Here is a 17,600-nt window from a genome sequence, read left to right as displayed (position 1 = left end):
TAGGTGGTAAACTGTAGTGTTACATTTGGATGAGATATTATAACCGCCCAGTGCTTTCTATTAGGATTTATCCCCTGTTGTGAATATATTTTTCCACTCGTGATAGCCAGGGTCCAGGGATGTTGTCTCATACTAATGGTGTCAGACTGGAGGCCAAATTGAATAGCTCAAATTACTCTCCCTTACATTAGCTTACTGAGCTACAGTAAACAGCTAACTATAGCAGGTAACACTACAGTCTGTGCTTGCTAATGTAAAACTGTGCATAACGTTTATACTTAATACAATTCAGTACATAAAGCATATAGCGTAATTACTTTATGCAAATAGTAATTAAAGCAATACATCTTCACATTAAAAGAGTGACTCGAAAATAAAGAATGGCATGATTTTATTGAGAGAACTGAACATATGTTAAATGGATGGAACTTTCCACTTCTAAAACATGCCTATTAAGTGCCCCTTTTGGATTTAGGGCCTTTAGCGCGGACATAAAAAAACGAATCAATCTTTGTCCCTCATATAACAATCCCGAGCTAGATTTTTTTTCTCCTTTAACATCTACTTGAATGTGATTGTTGTCGCGAATGAGGCAACTATGTACACTGTTTACATCTGAAGTGTTCTGTACAAAGTAGAAAGTTTTACAAACAATTTCATAAGAAAAGAAGTTCCTTTTTAAAAAAATAAGAAGGAAAAAAAGATTATTTGAACTTCCCCAGAGGGATACAAAGGTCTTATAATGCAATTTAGGCAAACCAACCAAACTGACGTGCATCCCCAACACTTGTGGCAGCTTACATGGCAGCTTCACCATTGCTTGTTTTACATGTTAGCCACATCATTTCAGTGTTGTCACATCCGCAGTTTTTAAAACCTCCATAACATGCTTCCGCAACCTCTGTTGGCTTTGGCAACGAGTGTCTTACTTATATCTTTAGATATATGCCATAGTTCTCAATAGCCTTGTCTCTATCCACCCTGTAGGTGATCAATGGGGGACTCATAAGTACCATATAGGAAGGTAATTCAGATACTGCAGCTTTTAAAGCAAAACATCTGTTAACAGTTTTTTTTTTCAGTGTCATAAAGCAAATAAATAAATAGTAATAACATAACAGTACATCCTCGAGTTTAAAACCATGGGACCAAATGGCTCAGAGAATATCAAATCTCTTGGAATTTGATGAAAGGACTCAGGTCACTGTAGTGCTCAAAGCCAATAGACGTTGCTGAACAGTCCAACCCTTCAACATCCCTAGAAAAACATTTAAACACACAGGGGAAGATACACAAAAAGCAGCAATGTTCAAACTTGGGGGTGGGGTCATAGTATTGGAAGAAAGAGAATACCTTGCATGTTTTCAACACCTTTCCAGTCATCTACCACACAGGAGTTAATTTGTTTTAAATCATCGTAATCACCTGAATGCTATCACCACATTTAGGCACATGTTGTACAGGTGAAAACTCCCCTTCAACCACAGCCTTGCAAAGATGCCTGAAGTGTTTTTCAATTAACCTACTGTTCAATTAACTACTGTTGTAAACAGGCAAACATGATTTTACGCCATTTTAAAATACCACTTCAATTGAGAAAAAGTAAGAGAGCAACCCAGGGAAAATTAAAATAAATCTGCACAATTTGATTGTGAAATTAAGGATGGTTACAGGACATACATAACATTAGTGGCAGTTTATTGAGCTCCTGGGTAGTTTTGTTATTGTTAACACTAATGTGAATGGAATTAACACATGTTTGGACAAATGTTACATTTACAGTGAATCCTTATGTACTAGGTATGTTTGTATTTGCCTTAAGTCTGCTATACTTACAGATGACTGGTTGGTATGGATTTTTTTTTATAAAATCATCTTATAAAATGACATAGAAAAGGTCCTATGCAGGGTCATCTGAGAATAATATCACATAATCTGCAAGCATTATCTGTTATGATAGGCTTGTTGGCTTACAGTAAATGGCATATTTGGCTGACAAGGTCATATATCTAAGCATGCAACACTTGCGATGATAATTATAGCGAACTATCAGTGCATTCACTTGAAGGCACACTATTTAAGACAAAACCAATTCCGATTTAAGCACTTTGTTTCAACATCCTCACAGGGTAATCTATAGGGGTATGTCTATAGTAGTGCACTACTACCATATAATCACCATTAGAAGCACCATACTAAATCACCAATCTGTTTTTTAGTCAACCAATCAAGTGTAGCCAGGCTGATAATTCACTACAGAAAGCTTAGAATATTTGAAAATGACGAGACCGAAAGCCACTGCCGTATAGACTATCCCCTCCATTAGTAGAATCAAACATGGCTTGTCTCGCTTTTCATGTCTTAGGTTTAGTTTGATTCATTTCAGGAGTAGGACTGCAATCTTTTTTATATCATCAAATGGTAAATGCTCTGACGTCATGCTTTCTACAATCATGCTCTGAGACTCAGGATAGTATCAATATGCTAACAAGGCCATACCTGTCATACTGTTTCTGGGACACATTTTGAAATTTCTTAATTTGATGGATTTATACATATTTGTACGGTGTCCGTTCTTTTTCCCCCCCGTAAGGTATTCCCTACGCTGCAGAAATGTAAAGAACGCTGAACGACACAAACTCATGTTAAAAACATCTCACTTCCATTGAGTGTATTTGGTGGAATAGAATAGCAAAAAAGCATGTTAAGAATGTTGACATGCCATGGCACCACGCAGGAATGATGAGCATCTTCCTCTGGGAGATTAGCATTACGCGAGCGACGGTAGCGAGCTACATGAAGGCAAGTAGTCAACACAGCTAAAACTGCTGTGAGTTAACCGCACTTTTAGGATCCAAGCTGCTTTCCTCAACCTGCGCTGCTCAAACAGACTGACAATAAGAAATCCAAATGAACACTGTATGTTTTCACTTAAGAATATTGTGTGTTATTTACAGTACTAGCTAGTACAACAGTAATTGTAAAACTCAGTGTTTCACATCGGTGTGAAACACCCTTCCGAGGTGTTAACCTGCAACCTGTGTATGGTACAAATGACCATTCATTTGTAATGAGGAATAGGCATGATTTTGTATATTAGTGACATCATAAATTATGACTGAGAAACATATAAGGCGGTTGTCTGAGCACCATACAATATATTGAATAAGTTGCATAAGTGTGGCTTGGTCCCAAACAACTTGATTATTATGCAGTGGACATTAACTGTATTCCAGTTTGGGATTGAAAACCCAGCTAACTGTTCACTAAAACTATTAACAGCCTTAATCACCTATATGTTTGTTTGTACACCACATACACCAGACAGTGTGCCAATTGCTTTCAATTGTCAAGTTCTGAAAATGGGAAAGAAACTAGATGTGGTGGAAGCTTATGAAGCCTGGAACAATAGATGGCGAAGAAGCAGGATATTGAATTTGTTCGGCAGGCACCTGGAGCAGTGCTCTAACTTGACTTGTGATTATTTATCATGTTTTGAGGGTTTCAGGGTACGTTTGCCCCTCGGTACTCAAGCTCTTGTATGGTCTCTTTTTGTACTAGTCTTCAATTTCATGTGCTTACATCAGAAACTGATAATTAGCATAATTGTATGGGGAAAATATTTCAAAGGAAATAGTAAGGTGCCGCAAGATCAATGTAAACAATGGGGGAAAGAAGTATACAGGGAAAGATCACAAGCTGACTAGTGATAAGTTGTAAATTATAAATAACTAGCAGTCGGGGGTGGTGACGCGCACTGAACGACAACTGTCAGACATCCAGTCAGCAGTTGGTTTTAGGAGGGAGCGCCTACTGGCTCCAAAGCAGTGTCTGGATAATCCCCAAGAGGGACTTTGGTGATTGCCACACACTTATACATTTGAACAAGGAAGGAAGGGGGGGGGGGGGGGAGCAGATGGTGCAACAGTCCACTCTCATACATTTGGTGTCAAAAGTAACAGTCCACTCCCTGACACTGGGAGGCAAACCAACACAGACACGCTCCATCAGCTGTTCAGGAAAAAAAGACATCCAAAAATGTTCCACTCATAACTGGGCTCAGCACTAGGGGAAGGAATGGGGGCTGTGAACCAACTATGGGAGGGAATGGATAACAGCACAAGCCATTTAGTGAGCGGTCAGTCTTTATGGTGAGTGGATGGTCTCTATGGTGATGTGAAGATCATAGCGTGGCCTGGAAGTTGGGCTCCCCCGAGAGGTCTCCTTCAGGTGACTCGACAAAATTGGCAGACTCTTGAAGTTTTAGCAGCATAGCCATCTGTATTATGGAGACAGACAAGAGACAATGTATGAGAATTTCTTACACACTTTGTCGTTCAGCAGTTACATTTTCTCTTCCAGAGATCTGAAGGCATTCTGAGACTGAGGACTGCACAAATGACCTTTACTTTTTTTAGCAGCATACCTAATTCCATACTATGACAATATGGAGTACTGTCATAGATTACTCTGGCACAATATGGAGCAATATGGAGCACTCCTGCCTGGACTGGGAATGTTGGCCGCCCTGCTGGCCATTCTGTGCATTGCATTACCATGTGCTTTGTTTATGTTTTGTGTGCCATGTGCTCCTGTTTGTGCCTTTGTCCCCACCCCTGACCTGATCACCATCATCCCCTGTATTGCTACTTTGTGTTCCATGTTGTTTTCGACCAACAGGCGGTTTTCTGTGTTTATTCCTTGTGGATTTCAGTTCTGTGCGTAACCATGTACCACTGAGCCTTATTTTGTTTGTTGACTTTTGACCTATAGCTGTTAATCTTGGCCTGCTCTGTGCCTCTCCTTTTGGATTCATTGTTCTGTGGATTACCCAACCTGTACCTTTGTCGGATTATTTGGATTTGTTTGCTTCCCTGTGCAGTGCTGGCTTTGACTTGGACTGGCCTTGAGTTTCCTTTACTGCCTGCTGATTTGGATTATTTCTCAAATGAATCTTAATTATACTTCATCTGGTCTGAGACTGGATTTCTTCTTGTGAACCCTGACAGAGTATAGCAGCTGGGGAATACTCCAAGCTACAGGACCTACTCTGAAGTCATCCAAGAAATAACTGAAAATTGTCTTATTTGACTACGAAAGTGTGAAAGAACGAAAGTGCATACATTTTCCAAGACACTACAGACAAGAGGTCAGGTATGCAACGCACCAGTGGATCGGACTCCAGTGAGCTGGGTATCTGGGTCTCCTTAGCCACCCTCTCCTCGCAGAGCTGCCCGGAGCTGCTGGAGTCCACGGTGGGGGGAGGCAGGTGGAAGAGCTTGGCCTGGTCCTGCTGGGCTGAGGGCCACGGTAGCGTGTCCCTTACCCATTCCACTGGGTCTTCCCACGCTGGCCTTTGCCTGTGTATCTGTGGCACAACATTTTTAGATTTCATTACATAATTCTGCATTACCACAAATCATTCAAATGGATTTAAGTGACCAAAAGATGCAGAAAAGCAGATTTTTCCGCCTGTAAACATTGCTCTCGGTGGAATAAAGACTTTAAATAATAATTCAGTTCTCAATGTGATGGACTTCATGCACAGTGAACAAAAGTATATTTGCAAATGTTTATATTATAGTAGCCCACCTTTTGGCCATCCTTGGCACCCTCTTGCAAATATGGGATGATAGACTGGTTCCATAGGTCGATGAACCACGGTCGGAATTCCTCTACTGTGACCGGACAGGAGAGGAAGAAGCAAGGACCTACAGGGGAGACCAGAGCCATGAGTCCCTAACTAACCCCAGAACATATTTACTGCTAACAACACGGAAAATAAGTGTTCTGCTACATTACATATCACATAACATCATTATTTTTGTATTGGGTAACTGAGGTACTGATTTTTTTATCTACAATGTAAAACGAACTAGGGAATTCATAACCATTATTCTGTCGTAAAATCTTTACCTATGAGGAAATCCGAAGTGCTGTGCTTCTCCAGGAAAGTGTGCAGGTGATACCAGAGTTTGGGTACCCAGTCCAGCACCCGTGAGAGCTCCTCACTTTTCAAAGTGCTTTCATTCTCAGACTCAATTAGCTTCCTGTGTAAGTAGCGCACTAAGAATCCATTCGCTGGCTCAACGTTGTTGGAAAACGTGACCATCCTTTAAAACATACAAATTGTTCAATTAAATATTCATTATATGCTGTATATAAAAATACACTTTCTTAGTAACAGTCACAGAACACCATGGTCTGGCATAGTAGTGTGAGCTTACCTAAAGCTAAGGTGTAGGCCATGATTGGATGCCATCTTCACACACTGATTTGTTGTTCCGATGATATATGGGCTGTAACAAAAAGACACGTTAATCCTGAACATTATATTCATTTTCATGATGATTCCATGTGTTTAAAATGAAAAAGTAAACAATCTTTGCAGCGCTTACCATTTGTGATATTTGCATGTAAGGGCACTGTTGACAAGCTCACTGATGGCTGAGGCATCACTAATATCATCCAGCATAATCACCAGTGGAATATCTCCAGTGCTGGTCTCTCGGTCGATCTGATTGGCCAAGTTGGACAGATATAACTGAAGATCCTGAGTAAAAAAAAAGAAATTCCCAACACAGCCCAGATTAGCAAACCATGGAAAAGCACTGGTTTTCAAGGATTAATGAAAAAGATGTTCATTGTTAGTTGGTGAAATGTACATTTTATGAATCTCATAGTCCTTCTACAGCCAAACACACTTACATTTACACTTAGTTCTTTAGCGAATGTCTGCCTAGTGACTTTTACAACAATTTACTTCAATTCATTTGGGTTCCTTGCATTCTGATGGTCTTTGGCACCTTAACCCCTTGGGGTGCGCTCACCTTGCAGGAGTGGTCGTGCATGTTGAAGGTGACTGTGGCGCCGGCGGTGGCCTCCTGCCCGCTGCGCTCCAGCAGGTAGTCGGCCAGGCGTGTGGTGAGGTAGGTCTTGCCCGTGCCGCTGGGGCCACAGAAGATGAGGCGTCGGTGCTTGAGCAGCAGGCTGATGTAGTGCTGCAGCATGGGCCGGGGGACGAGCGTCTCAAACACCAGGCTGTCCACACACTTCTCCCTCAGGCCTGCACATACACCGACAGACACGCAGATGGTTAGAGACAAGCAACAACACTTTCAAGCCACAACAGCTTTCTATGCAGAGCATTTCATGTTTCGTACAGGAATATACCAGATATAGATGATAATCATGACACGAACCACTGCTAGGGGTGTGGAGAAACCTAGCATTGCCTCTTTTCAGTCTCCAGGGCTACTGACGAGGTCAACTCTAAAATAAGTGTACCTATGACCCAGGCCCAGATTAAAAACTAGAAAAAGACTGTCGGAGCAGATCCTTAATCCTTAGAGCAGAGAGGAGGAGGTATACTTTTCACTGGTAATTTGACCCTCTGCCTTGAGAATATGTTTAGATTAGCACCAGTGGCGTATTTGTGTTCTAGTTGAGCAGGTGTATAACTCTGGGAAACGCAGCCAGAGGGGGGGTAACACAAACTGCTCTGCTCCTCACCTTTCAGGGACACGTTGATGCAGCAGGGGCCCTTGCCCAAGCAGCTAGCTGGTGCACTCTCTGGAGGCTCGGCCCCTAGCACCCTCTTGTTTTGATTGATGTCATAACTGTGGATGGAGTCGGTGGACAGGCCCATGCTGGCCGCAGGATCCACCTTGCTGATGTAGTCCTGGTGGTTTTGAGAGAGAAGACATCAGTACATTATATTACAGTGCAAACTAATTATTGAAAAGCAAATGCTGCTCAATGTCAGATGTCAACGTGAGAATTGCAAACAACGTTAGACTCACCTTAAAAGCCAACATGATGAATTTATCCAGCTTCTGCCAGTCTGTTTTAGCACTGATTCTCACAGAGCCGATGTAAAAGTTCTGCTGCTTTTCCTGCTAAGTAAGGATGAAGACACAGTGAATATGGTTTAAGAATGACACGGGTATTCCAAATGCTTTGATAACATCAGTCAAATATCAACTTCCAACTACACAACTACAATCTACATGAAGGTTATGTGTGCTGTTTGGCCTACCTCTTTTGAGGGTGTCTGGTCCATGCGGACCACCACACGCACAGAGATGTCATCCCTCTGAGTCGACAGGCTCAACATGTCTAGGGGCGTGATCTCTGCAGAGAACGAAGAGGCAATTAGTGTCACAAAAACAACCCCCCACCGTATACTATACTGGCTGCGAGGTCTTGTCTTGACCCTCACCTGGATCGCTGCACTCATTAAGGCTGAGACTGAAGGACTTGGTGAGGGACATGTTCATGGACCTCTGGGGTGACGAGCCCAGTAGCGATGACAGGCCTGAGGGCTGTGACGTGGACATGGACGGGCCAGTGATGGGGGTCCCGGTCTTCAGCTGATCGTTCTCAGCTTTCAGGTTCTCCACGGTCGACTGGAGGTGAAAGAACATGTTAATTCCAGTAGGACTGCACTTGTGTCTCTCTCTTGGAGCAATAAAGGGAGAACAGAGGAAAATCCCTGCTCTTCTCTGCACAGCATAAATCACTTTTGTTACAATACATTGTGTAACTCTATTCTAGAAATACTCAAAGTTGTTTGACGAGTGTTTTTATGAATATGCGTCATTTTTAACACATATGGCTATATCGGCATGCTATAAACACTTATGCATACACTTATAATACAGATATAAAGAAAAACAAACAGTTGCTCTGTGCTCTGCTTGACGCGGTGTGTAAGTTTGCGACGGTTCTACAAACCTGCATGTTATTCATGGCCTCTCGCAGCTGCTCGAGCTGGTGTGCAGAACTCAGGGCCTCCAAGCGGATATCCGTCAGCTTCATCTCCTTCTGCCAAAGCTCCGAGCGAAGGTCGGACACCGCTTTCTCATCATTTTCATTCTCCTCGCTCGTTTCAAAGATTCTGTAAATAGCATCCCAGTCAACACACCAAGTCACATCAACGAACTCTGTATAGCTGGCTGACATTTCTATTCCACTTGGCAGGCACCTTCATCCAAAGAAACTTAATATACAGTGCTTAGACACCTTAAGTGCCCTTACTGTTTCCGGCACCCTACTTTACCAGACAAGCTATAGGAGCATCAAAAGATAAGGGGATGCAACAGATGGGTTAAAAATAGAGCTGCCAAGAGCGGTATAATCGCTTACATGGAGGAGGTGGCCGACTGGGGCTGTTCGGGGGGCTGGTCCAGGTCCTCTCCCCCCTCGTGGACCAGTTTGGGGGAATTGGGGGCAGAGGAGTCAGGAGTGGCGATCTCCTCGATGTCCGAGTAGAACGAGCCCGTTTTGGAGCCTTTCTTGATGCTGAAAGCCTTGTTGAAGGAGCTCCTCAGCTGCAGAGATTGAGATATATATATGATTATTACTTTTGCAGTTTAAATGATGTTTGATGGTAAATTGTGTTGTCTTATTTCCCTGATCCTCTCTGAAGCAGGTACTGTTCTAGAGTAATGGCAGTTTATTCAGCAGCCATCCTTGCAGTGTTTATGTTCACACTGGAGGAGAACATCTGCCACAGCCATGTTATTAGAAATCAGTGCTTTTGTTAGTGTGACAAATTATTTAAATGTTAGCTTTGTTTCGTACAGAGGTAGAATTAGTAAAAAGCAAGATACGACAAAACGACAGATTCCATTCATAACAAACATGATGTCCAGTGAACATCACTAAACAGAGATGGCACATTCGATAGTTAGGAATCAGCAAGTTGTATGAAATGAATGTTAGGCATCCATGGCTTGGACATATTTCAATAACAATTTGCAAAATATGACATAGTCTAGAACAGGCTGGTCAGAGTGACACTCACCTCAACCACCTTTTACCATTTACGGAGAGAGAACAAATAAAGGGAATACTATAATCAGACACTGAACCCACTCCAGAAGGAAGGTAAATGTTTTAAACATTATTTACAAACCAAACAAGATCATATGGCCGTGACATGAGCAGGTAAGTGTAATGGATACCATTTTATTCCAAACGATCTTTACAATTGATTTAGTCAAAACTACAGTATCATAACAATCTGCAATCTGATACTTCCTGATACTTCTGATGTGCAAGCATATGTATTTCTAAATACTGTCCATATATGCCTATTTGCTTATACCACAACCATATTTCACTTCTCTGTGTTCTGCAAAAATAGATAAATAAATAAAGAGCCTCTTACCCAGCTCTTCTTTTTCTTTTTCTTTGCCTCCTGCTCTTTGAGGCTGCCTATGCTGGAGTGGCTGGTGTTGCTGTTGAGACTGGAGATGCTCTCGCAGGAGTTCTGCCTCCTCATCCCCAGCTCTGTGGAGGACACACAACAGGCAAAGGCTTGTATGCCATGATATTCTCACACCTATTATATTGCATCACTTCCTGGTCACAAGCCTCACTATCAACTATAAACCCATCATATCCCTATAGAATCAGACAATAAAAATGATGGACCGAAAAACAATGAGGTGTTTTTAATAAAGGTGTTCAATCATGGCTAAAAGAGAATCAATACTGCTCTCACACTTTATATCCTTGTGTAGAGACACCTTTATTTTTATTGTATTGTATTTTTATACCTGTGTTATATTTAGACATGTATTGTATTTGTTGTTTTCTCTTCTTTCCTTCCTTGTTTTTGGACTTAAAACTTAAACTTAAAAACCCTCCTGTGGACAGGTGCTGCATCTGGGGCTTGTGCATAATTATATGCAGTTCCAATGCTACTTATACTTATGCTATGTCGAATAAATAAACTATAAACTATAGACACTAACATACACAACATCCCACCACACTGACCTTGTGGAGTGCCATCATGGCTGTTGAGGGCTACATGTATGACTTCCTGGGCCTCTTGGTTCTTGGTCTGCAGACCCTCAATGGCGTAACGCATGTCTTGTAACTCCGTATCCTGAAGAGGAAAAAGAATGACTGTACAGCTACACATCCTGCTCATTCTCCTCCACTGACTCCGAATGCTTTCATAGCCGCCTGCGTATGACAGTTATTGTTCCAGTGACCACAATGGCTGCAGTTAATAGAGGCCTCCAACCACCAGTATTGTTCTGGAAGGTTAATATCAGTGCATGGGTCACTGAAAAGGAGCCCAAACAAAGAGCATCCTCTGAGCAGTCCAGAGCAGCCTACCATGAAATACCGTAGAACAAAAGCAGGGAGAGCAGGAGCTCCTCTGCACTTACGGAATGCACACAGTCACTAAAGCAATGTGAGAGCAGCCCATCAGGAATGTTGGAAATGTGACTACTTGCCCTGAAGGACACTAGTGCACGGTTAAGCACGGCTCGTCGCATGGTATTATGGGCATCACTGAGAGAGGGGGAGACTACCCTCCCCCAAACCCAACATTTGACCCTAATTTGGTGTTCCACTTTAGTGAACACAAGAGGTCACAGTGCTCTTCATGCTGTACGCATGTGCTTCAAAATATCCAGGCCCAGGGGCCCGTGGTTTCTTAATCCGTCCATGCACGGGAGGGCATATAACTCCCGGCCGAGGAAAGCAATAGACAGGTCACCAATTTCAGTGATCCCTTTTTGGCTAACGTATCTGTACCACTCACTTCACCACAAACAACACACTGTCAGGTTGCCTTGCCATGACATCAGCCTGGTAAGTGATAGCGCTAGGGGTAAACTTGTGATGTCTGCACTGTCTGTTTTTTTGTCATCATCAGATTTCAGTCTCTCAGCATGCACCGGATCCGTTATCCACGTGTATGCTGTTTTGACATGCACTTTTGACATGCGCTCAGATGCTTGTCTATGCAGGGCTGAGGCACTGCAGGTCATGTTGGGTAATAACCTACCTTCTGGTCGGCAGTCACAGACAGGGATTGCAGCCTTGTAGTCATCAGAGCCAGACTCTGCTCAAATGCTGCTACCAGATTGGCCTGCAAATGAAATAATAATGAACATTAAAAATAGCATATTAAAACAACCAAAGAGTTTTACAGTTTGAATTTCCTCACTGATTAGAGAACCCTGTAATACAAAAGACTCTTAACTACACCCTATTTCAGCTCAGTGCTCTACAGGAATCTAAGGAATGACTTCACTCACTCCTTCACCCTTTCAAGGCTTTCTGCCGCGATACGCCACTTCATAAAGGCTGAACATGCTGCTGAAATTAGGCCATGCTTTATGGGAGCGAGAATCACAGACTCGTGGCGCATAACTGCTTTATCTGGTTAACGCTGTGCAAAGAGATGGAGTACAGAGTGAGAACAGATTGTTGGAAGGCACAAAAAAAACAGCCATTCAACCCAGTCGTTTCACTTTTAAGGACAGAATACTGATGAGGCCTTGTATAATGGAAGGGAATGTAGGTTATTAATGATGCCTTCCAACTTTATATGCCCAGATTTACTGCAAAGGGGAGATAGACCGGTAGGTGTAAGTGTACTTCAGATGGTCTGGATAATAAATTATTCAGGTCAAACCTGAACTTTCATGTAATCAAGTATTTCACCAACAACATGTCTCCTTGACTAGCTTCACCTGGTTCAATGTCTGTGGGCAGGCTGCGATACAGCTCTGTTAGGGTTGCGCTCAGATTAAGGTTGATAGTTAACATCCCTCATCAGAGATAGGACCATCTAAAAGACTAAGGTGACAACACTGGTAGGAAGGTGAACAGTGGCCTCTTTCATGTTAAATGTTTTGGGAACATTTAAGCTGTTAGGTGAATTATTTTATATTATTAAAATATATATACAGGTGTCCATGATTTATAATTGATGTGTAATGAAAAGTGCTCTTGCAATAAACAGATCAAGTATAAAAACACAAGTATGGTTCGCTGTCATTCTTCCTCATCCAAATCGATTTATTTCTTGGGAGTTACGTGAGAAGCTGTTGACAACATGGTGACTTGATTCAATCGGGAAAGGTCGCGGCAGCAGTTGTTCAAACTGGCATACGACTGCACGTCGAGTATCATGTGACCTGGTTTCCCCTTGGCACAGCCACTGTAACGTTACTCAGCTCTGTCCAGGATAAGTACATCTGCACAGGCTACTGCTGTTTGTTGCCCCCAACAACCGCTGGAGGTGAATAGCTATATCTGATCCGGGTTACCACATACATATGAGCTATTTCAGTACAACTGCAGTTGACCTTGTGTGTAAGCCAATTCCTCTTCTTCCTCTTCTGTCATGCTCAATAGCCTACTCCGTAACTCACACTGATGCTGTATATGCAGCAACAACTCAGGCTTCATTTTCACATTCTGTTTAGCTTCACGATTACGGATTGATGATCTTAACGAGGTAAATATACAAAGGACCATAAAGAAGATGAGGTAATTACAAGCAGACGTTTTAAGGTACGTACATTTGCAGACAGCTGATTAGTTAAATTGGCGACCTTTTCCTGGGAATTTTCCAGCTCCCTCCGTAGTTTACGGATTTGCTGTAGGGAAAACAAAACAAGCGCATGATGATGACAAATGATACCAACAGATGTGTGTGGACACAGGCTTGATTCATAAATAACACAAATTAACAAGGACACATTGAGCAGATGGAATCTAAACACACACACGTAGACACACACACACACAAAACAATACAGAGACGCAAACCACAAAAAATCCCCCACAAATGTGAAATTGAACTCATTTTATGTCAAATGTTTAAAGGCACTATGTAAATTAAAGGACTATAAATAGTCATAGACCATAAATAGCCATACACGTATATGCACTCTCTGATAGCCATCACTGTAGATCAAAACAGGTTTGTATTCTCACCTGACAAAGAAGTGAAGATAATAGTATGCATACTTATGGGCTGACATAGGCCGTGTGGCCATAATATCCTGGCATACTGTATATATTTGCATATATTTAGTTAAGGGGACAGGGGGTGTGAAAACATGTCTTCCCCTCTCAGGATCTGTGAAATATTTGTGCCATTTCAGTTATTTTTTTTTAAATGTATATATATATATATATATATATTTATATCTGATCAAAATAGTATAAATATCTGAAGTGTTATCGACATGCAATAGGTGTACAACGTAACATTATGAGTTGGATAAGTTGCAGCTTTGTAATGTACGAATCCTGAATGACACAGACACTTAGTATGGACAATGGAGAGAGGGGAAAATGCAAGGCTGGGAGGATCACAAGCAACTTAGGTGGAGGATGGAAATGGATGGATAAAAGATGCGAAGACAGAGGTGAAGAAGACAGAAAGAGAGAGAGAGACTTACCTCGCCCTGTATCCTCTCCTCAGCCTGGGAGAGCAGGACAAAGGGATAAAGAGAATAAGCCGCTAAAAGCTACTGCACTATCAGAACTGCAGTCTAAATACACTTGAAGCAGTGAGGTGCAGAGAAGAATGCTTATAAGGCAACATCGAGTCATAGTAAGCAATAGAAGCACTGTGCTGTCACGGCTTAGTAAACCAACACTTGTGTGGTGACAGCATAGCAAATAAATAGAGTGAAGTCAAAGGGGAAGTGTGTGTGTGTCTGTGTGTGTGTGTGTGTGTGTGTGTGTGAGAGAGAGAGTGTGAGAGAGAGAGAGAGAGAGAGTGTGGCTGTGCTAATGGTCACAAAAATACAGTGAACTGTCAAAAGGTCAGTCACTCATATGTGTCAGCAGAAAAAAACGCCTCAGAAGGTTTTTGCCTCTCAGTGATCCGCTGAGGTGGCCAATCTCCAGATGACTTAGTCAGGTAGAGTCATAACGCATGACAGCGCAGTGATCTGGATCAATCTGGATCAATGCAAAACCCTCATCCCAGACCCATCTTTTCAAACTCCAGTGGGAAATGGGTGCCGACCCATAAAGCCCCTGCTTCTCACTCTGACCTGGGCTGTCTATACTGCGCACTAAGAATGGCAAGAATGGCACAGCGCTGCAGCTCTCTGGACAAGGACTGCTGATCAGATCACATGCTGCACACCCTGCGTGGCAGATCTCTACCCAGAGACTAATTCTGTTACAGCCAGCAGGTTTGACTTACCGAGGAGTAGTTGGAAGACACACTGGATGCCAAAGAGAGCATGGATCCATGAACTGGAGATAGCATGTGACGAGACGGTAGGATGACACATAGAAAGAGAGGGAGAAAACAAGTTGTGGATTTGACCATAAAGACGAGTTCCAGTGAACAGCATATTATATAGATTTTAGCATCATGAATGATACACTGCGATTACACTGATCTGTTCACTTGTGATTATGGAGGAAAATCTATCTAAGCAAGCCAGACAAGTACGGCGAGTTATTTGTGAATATACTGTATGTTACAGATAGTTGCTAACAGGTTTTGGTGTTAGTAAAATGTGTTGTAAAATATACTTGCATTGAAATCAGCTGGAAAACTGCATCAGTTATTCATAAATAGCATCAATTCTTGTTGTATAGTATTTGTATTTGTGTGTCATGCGTAACCAAGGTCCTCACCATCATCCCCAGGATCTCGGTCCCTGAAGGAGCCCGAGCGGATCATACTCTTGGGCCGCTCTACCAGGGACAGTGTGCTTCCCAGCGGGGAGGCCGTGTACAGCTCAAACCCGGCGTCGTGGGCGGGGATGCTGTTGGACCGGGTCATCCTCGGGGTGCCACTCCCTGGGCTGGGGGCCACTGTGGGGCGAGAGAAAAGGGTGTGACAGAAGTTAGCGGTGGGGGGGGGGGGCAGGGAGGCCATAAAGGGGCATTGAGGATCTAGGCTTTAACTAACTTAACTTAACTTAACTTAACTTCACTTAACTTAACTTAACTTTAACTAGAGGCTCAGTCATTTTTTTTAATTACAAATGGCCTATAGTCAGTAATCTGCTTCAAATGGAATTAACATGTGTGTATGCAAAAGTCATACAATGATACAATGATAGTGACAACATGCGTACACCAGTATTGACCGTCTACTCCACACATGCCTGTTGAGACGTGTGCTGATAAACTGACACCGCTAAAAGATCATCTGCCATCAACACTGGCAACGGGAGCAGAGCCAGGGGGTCAGGGTTGGGCACTCACCCACATTGGTGAGAGGACCCTTTCCACAGGAGGAGAGGGGCAGGGAGATAGGGGAGGGGAGCTGGGGGGGGCTTTGGGACTCTGTGAGACTCATGATGGTGTGAGAGTGACGCCTGTCCTTGCTGTCATCCTCGGGCTTGGAACTGATGTACTGACTGCAATCAGGAGACAGGGGGCAGTATTACACATACATGTAGTCAATTAACAAGCATATTCTTTTAATGTCATTTACAGTGGGTTTCCAAAATATACTATATGTGTGTGTTTATGTGCGTAACGTACGTGCTTCTGCATTGCACAAAAATAGATGCAGAGAACTGAACAGTACGTAATTGATTGATTTCATTGAAAGTACCTTAATCCTTTCTTTGGGAGAGTATTTCTATCCCTTTGTGCACTGTGGGAACAAAAAGGAAAGGCACAATGTCAGGGTACTGAAGTCTGCACGAGCAAAGAAATGAGGCAATCAAATGTCATACTGTATAGGGGGGAAATTACATTTTAATTATAGGAGGAACCGCACATTTACATTCTATTTAGATTACAGTCAGGGAAGATTCAGATAATAGGCCTTCAGTAATAATAGCCCCTCCTTTGTTGGCATGTGGAGTGCCTTTGTTCCTCTGCGGGTGCTGGCTGGAATGGGAGATGTACTGAACAAGGGAATGAGGACAATGGGGACTCGACAAACTGCTGACTCTAGAATGGACGGGCCCCAGATGGGGAACGGATCAGGGCCGGACCCTCAGTAAGAACCCCGGAGAGAAAGGTTCAGAAGGGATAGTGCAAGATGGGAGGGATATGGACGGATGTGGCCCAGAGAAGGACAGGGTCAGGGCCAGATGTGGGGAGGAGCCAGCCATTATCTGGGAGGAGAGTGTGCTTGCTGTGACCTTGCAGCTGTCTTTTCCTTACAGATCTGTGCATGGGTGTGTGTTCATTCCAGTGCGTTCAATATGAACTCCCAGTCTGCTCCTTCTGCATAGGCATAAGCAGTGGGGTATCTTTACAGGATGTGTTTTGAAAATAAATATTTTTGTATATTGGCTCTTTACAAATCCAAATTGACCAAATACATTGTAGGGTACATTACTCACCACAACACTGATCATATCAATTACTGACCATGCCACTATGCAGTAAACATACATTCTGATATTATTTGTGTCTAGCCTCTCTGCTTTGATCTGTTCCTAATATCTTTTTGAGGCTCAGTTATAGCACAATACCATATGCAGTATTTTCTCTTTTGTGCAGGAGAGGGTTTTTTTTAAGTCTGCTTCATTCCTGGCTTGGCCGTTAGATGGAGCTATATCCACTCTTACTCCCGCAGCCCCAGAGGGGAATGAGAGGCCATAAACTCATAAAGAGCAGTAGCTGCCCACCCGTCACCTTAAGGGGGTAAAGATTTAGAGATTGTTCTGCGAGGAGCATACGAGCGCATAAACAGCAGGGGCGGCAGGAGGCCGGGTCCAGACAGGAAATTCAGGCCTGTGTCCCTGTCAGGGAGCACATGGAGCAGACACTTTATTGTGGAATGAATCACTGGGGTACGAAATGCCCATGGGCTGAAGTCATGCGGGCCGTAGTGAGTG

At 42.9% G+C, this 17,600-nt stretch overlaps 1 protein-coding gene across 4 annotated transcripts in view; it reads right to left on the bottom strand.

Moving 5' to 3' along the window:
* Positions 1 to 374: 374 nt before the first annotated feature.
* The window catches only part of LOC105889852 (neuron navigator 1-like), a 93,060-nt gene continuing 75,834 nt past the window's right edge, over positions 375 to 17,600 (bottom strand). For 2 of the 4 annotated variants that reach the window (XM_031566564.2, XM_031566566.2), the window contains exons 12-33: positions 16,361 to 16,402; positions 16,006 to 16,160; positions 15,430 to 15,609; positions 14,987 to 15,039; positions 14,229 to 14,252; positions 13,341 to 13,418; positions 11,816 to 11,899; positions 10,789 to 10,900; positions 10,175 to 10,296; positions 9,148 to 9,332; positions 8,737 to 8,899; positions 8,222 to 8,408; positions 8,039 to 8,133; positions 7,803 to 7,898; positions 7,513 to 7,681; positions 6,831 to 7,066; positions 6,399 to 6,553; positions 6,228 to 6,299; positions 5,917 to 6,113; positions 5,593 to 5,711; positions 5,168 to 5,368; positions 375 to 4,279 (exon numbers count right to left, since the gene is read on the bottom strand). In XM_031566564.2, the coding sequence (XP_031422424.1) occupies positions 4,184 to 4,279; positions 5,168 to 5,368; positions 5,593 to 5,711; positions 5,917 to 6,113; positions 6,228 to 6,299; positions 6,399 to 6,553; positions 6,831 to 7,066; positions 7,513 to 7,681; positions 7,803 to 7,898; positions 8,039 to 8,133; positions 8,222 to 8,408; positions 8,737 to 8,899; positions 9,148 to 9,332; positions 10,175 to 10,296; positions 10,789 to 10,900; positions 11,816 to 11,899; positions 13,341 to 13,418; positions 14,229 to 14,252; positions 14,987 to 15,039; positions 15,430 to 15,609; positions 16,006 to 16,160; positions 16,361 to 16,402 (2,821 nt within the window). In that variant the 3' untranslated portion in view covers positions 375 to 4,183. The remainder of the gene's footprint in view (positions 4,280 to 5,167; positions 5,369 to 5,592; positions 5,712 to 5,916; positions 6,114 to 6,227; positions 6,300 to 6,398; positions 6,554 to 6,830; positions 7,067 to 7,512; positions 7,682 to 7,802; positions 7,899 to 8,038; positions 8,134 to 8,221; positions 8,409 to 8,736; positions 8,900 to 9,147; positions 9,333 to 10,174; positions 10,297 to 10,788; positions 10,901 to 11,815; positions 11,900 to 13,340; positions 13,419 to 14,228; positions 14,253 to 14,986; positions 15,040 to 15,429; positions 15,610 to 16,005; positions 16,161 to 16,360; positions 16,403 to 17,600) is intronic. The other 2 variants (XM_031566565.2, XM_031566567.2) reach the window with 2 other exon arrangements.

The sequence above is a fragment of the Clupea harengus genome, chromosome 4 (genome assembly GCF_900700415.2).
Source record: "Clupea harengus chromosome 4, Ch_v2.0.2, whole genome shotgun sequence".
Taxonomy (NCBI): domain Eukaryota; kingdom Metazoa; phylum Chordata; class Actinopteri; order Clupeiformes; family Clupeidae; genus Clupea; species Clupea harengus.
This window is presented reverse-complemented; position numbering and strand designations above follow the sequence as displayed.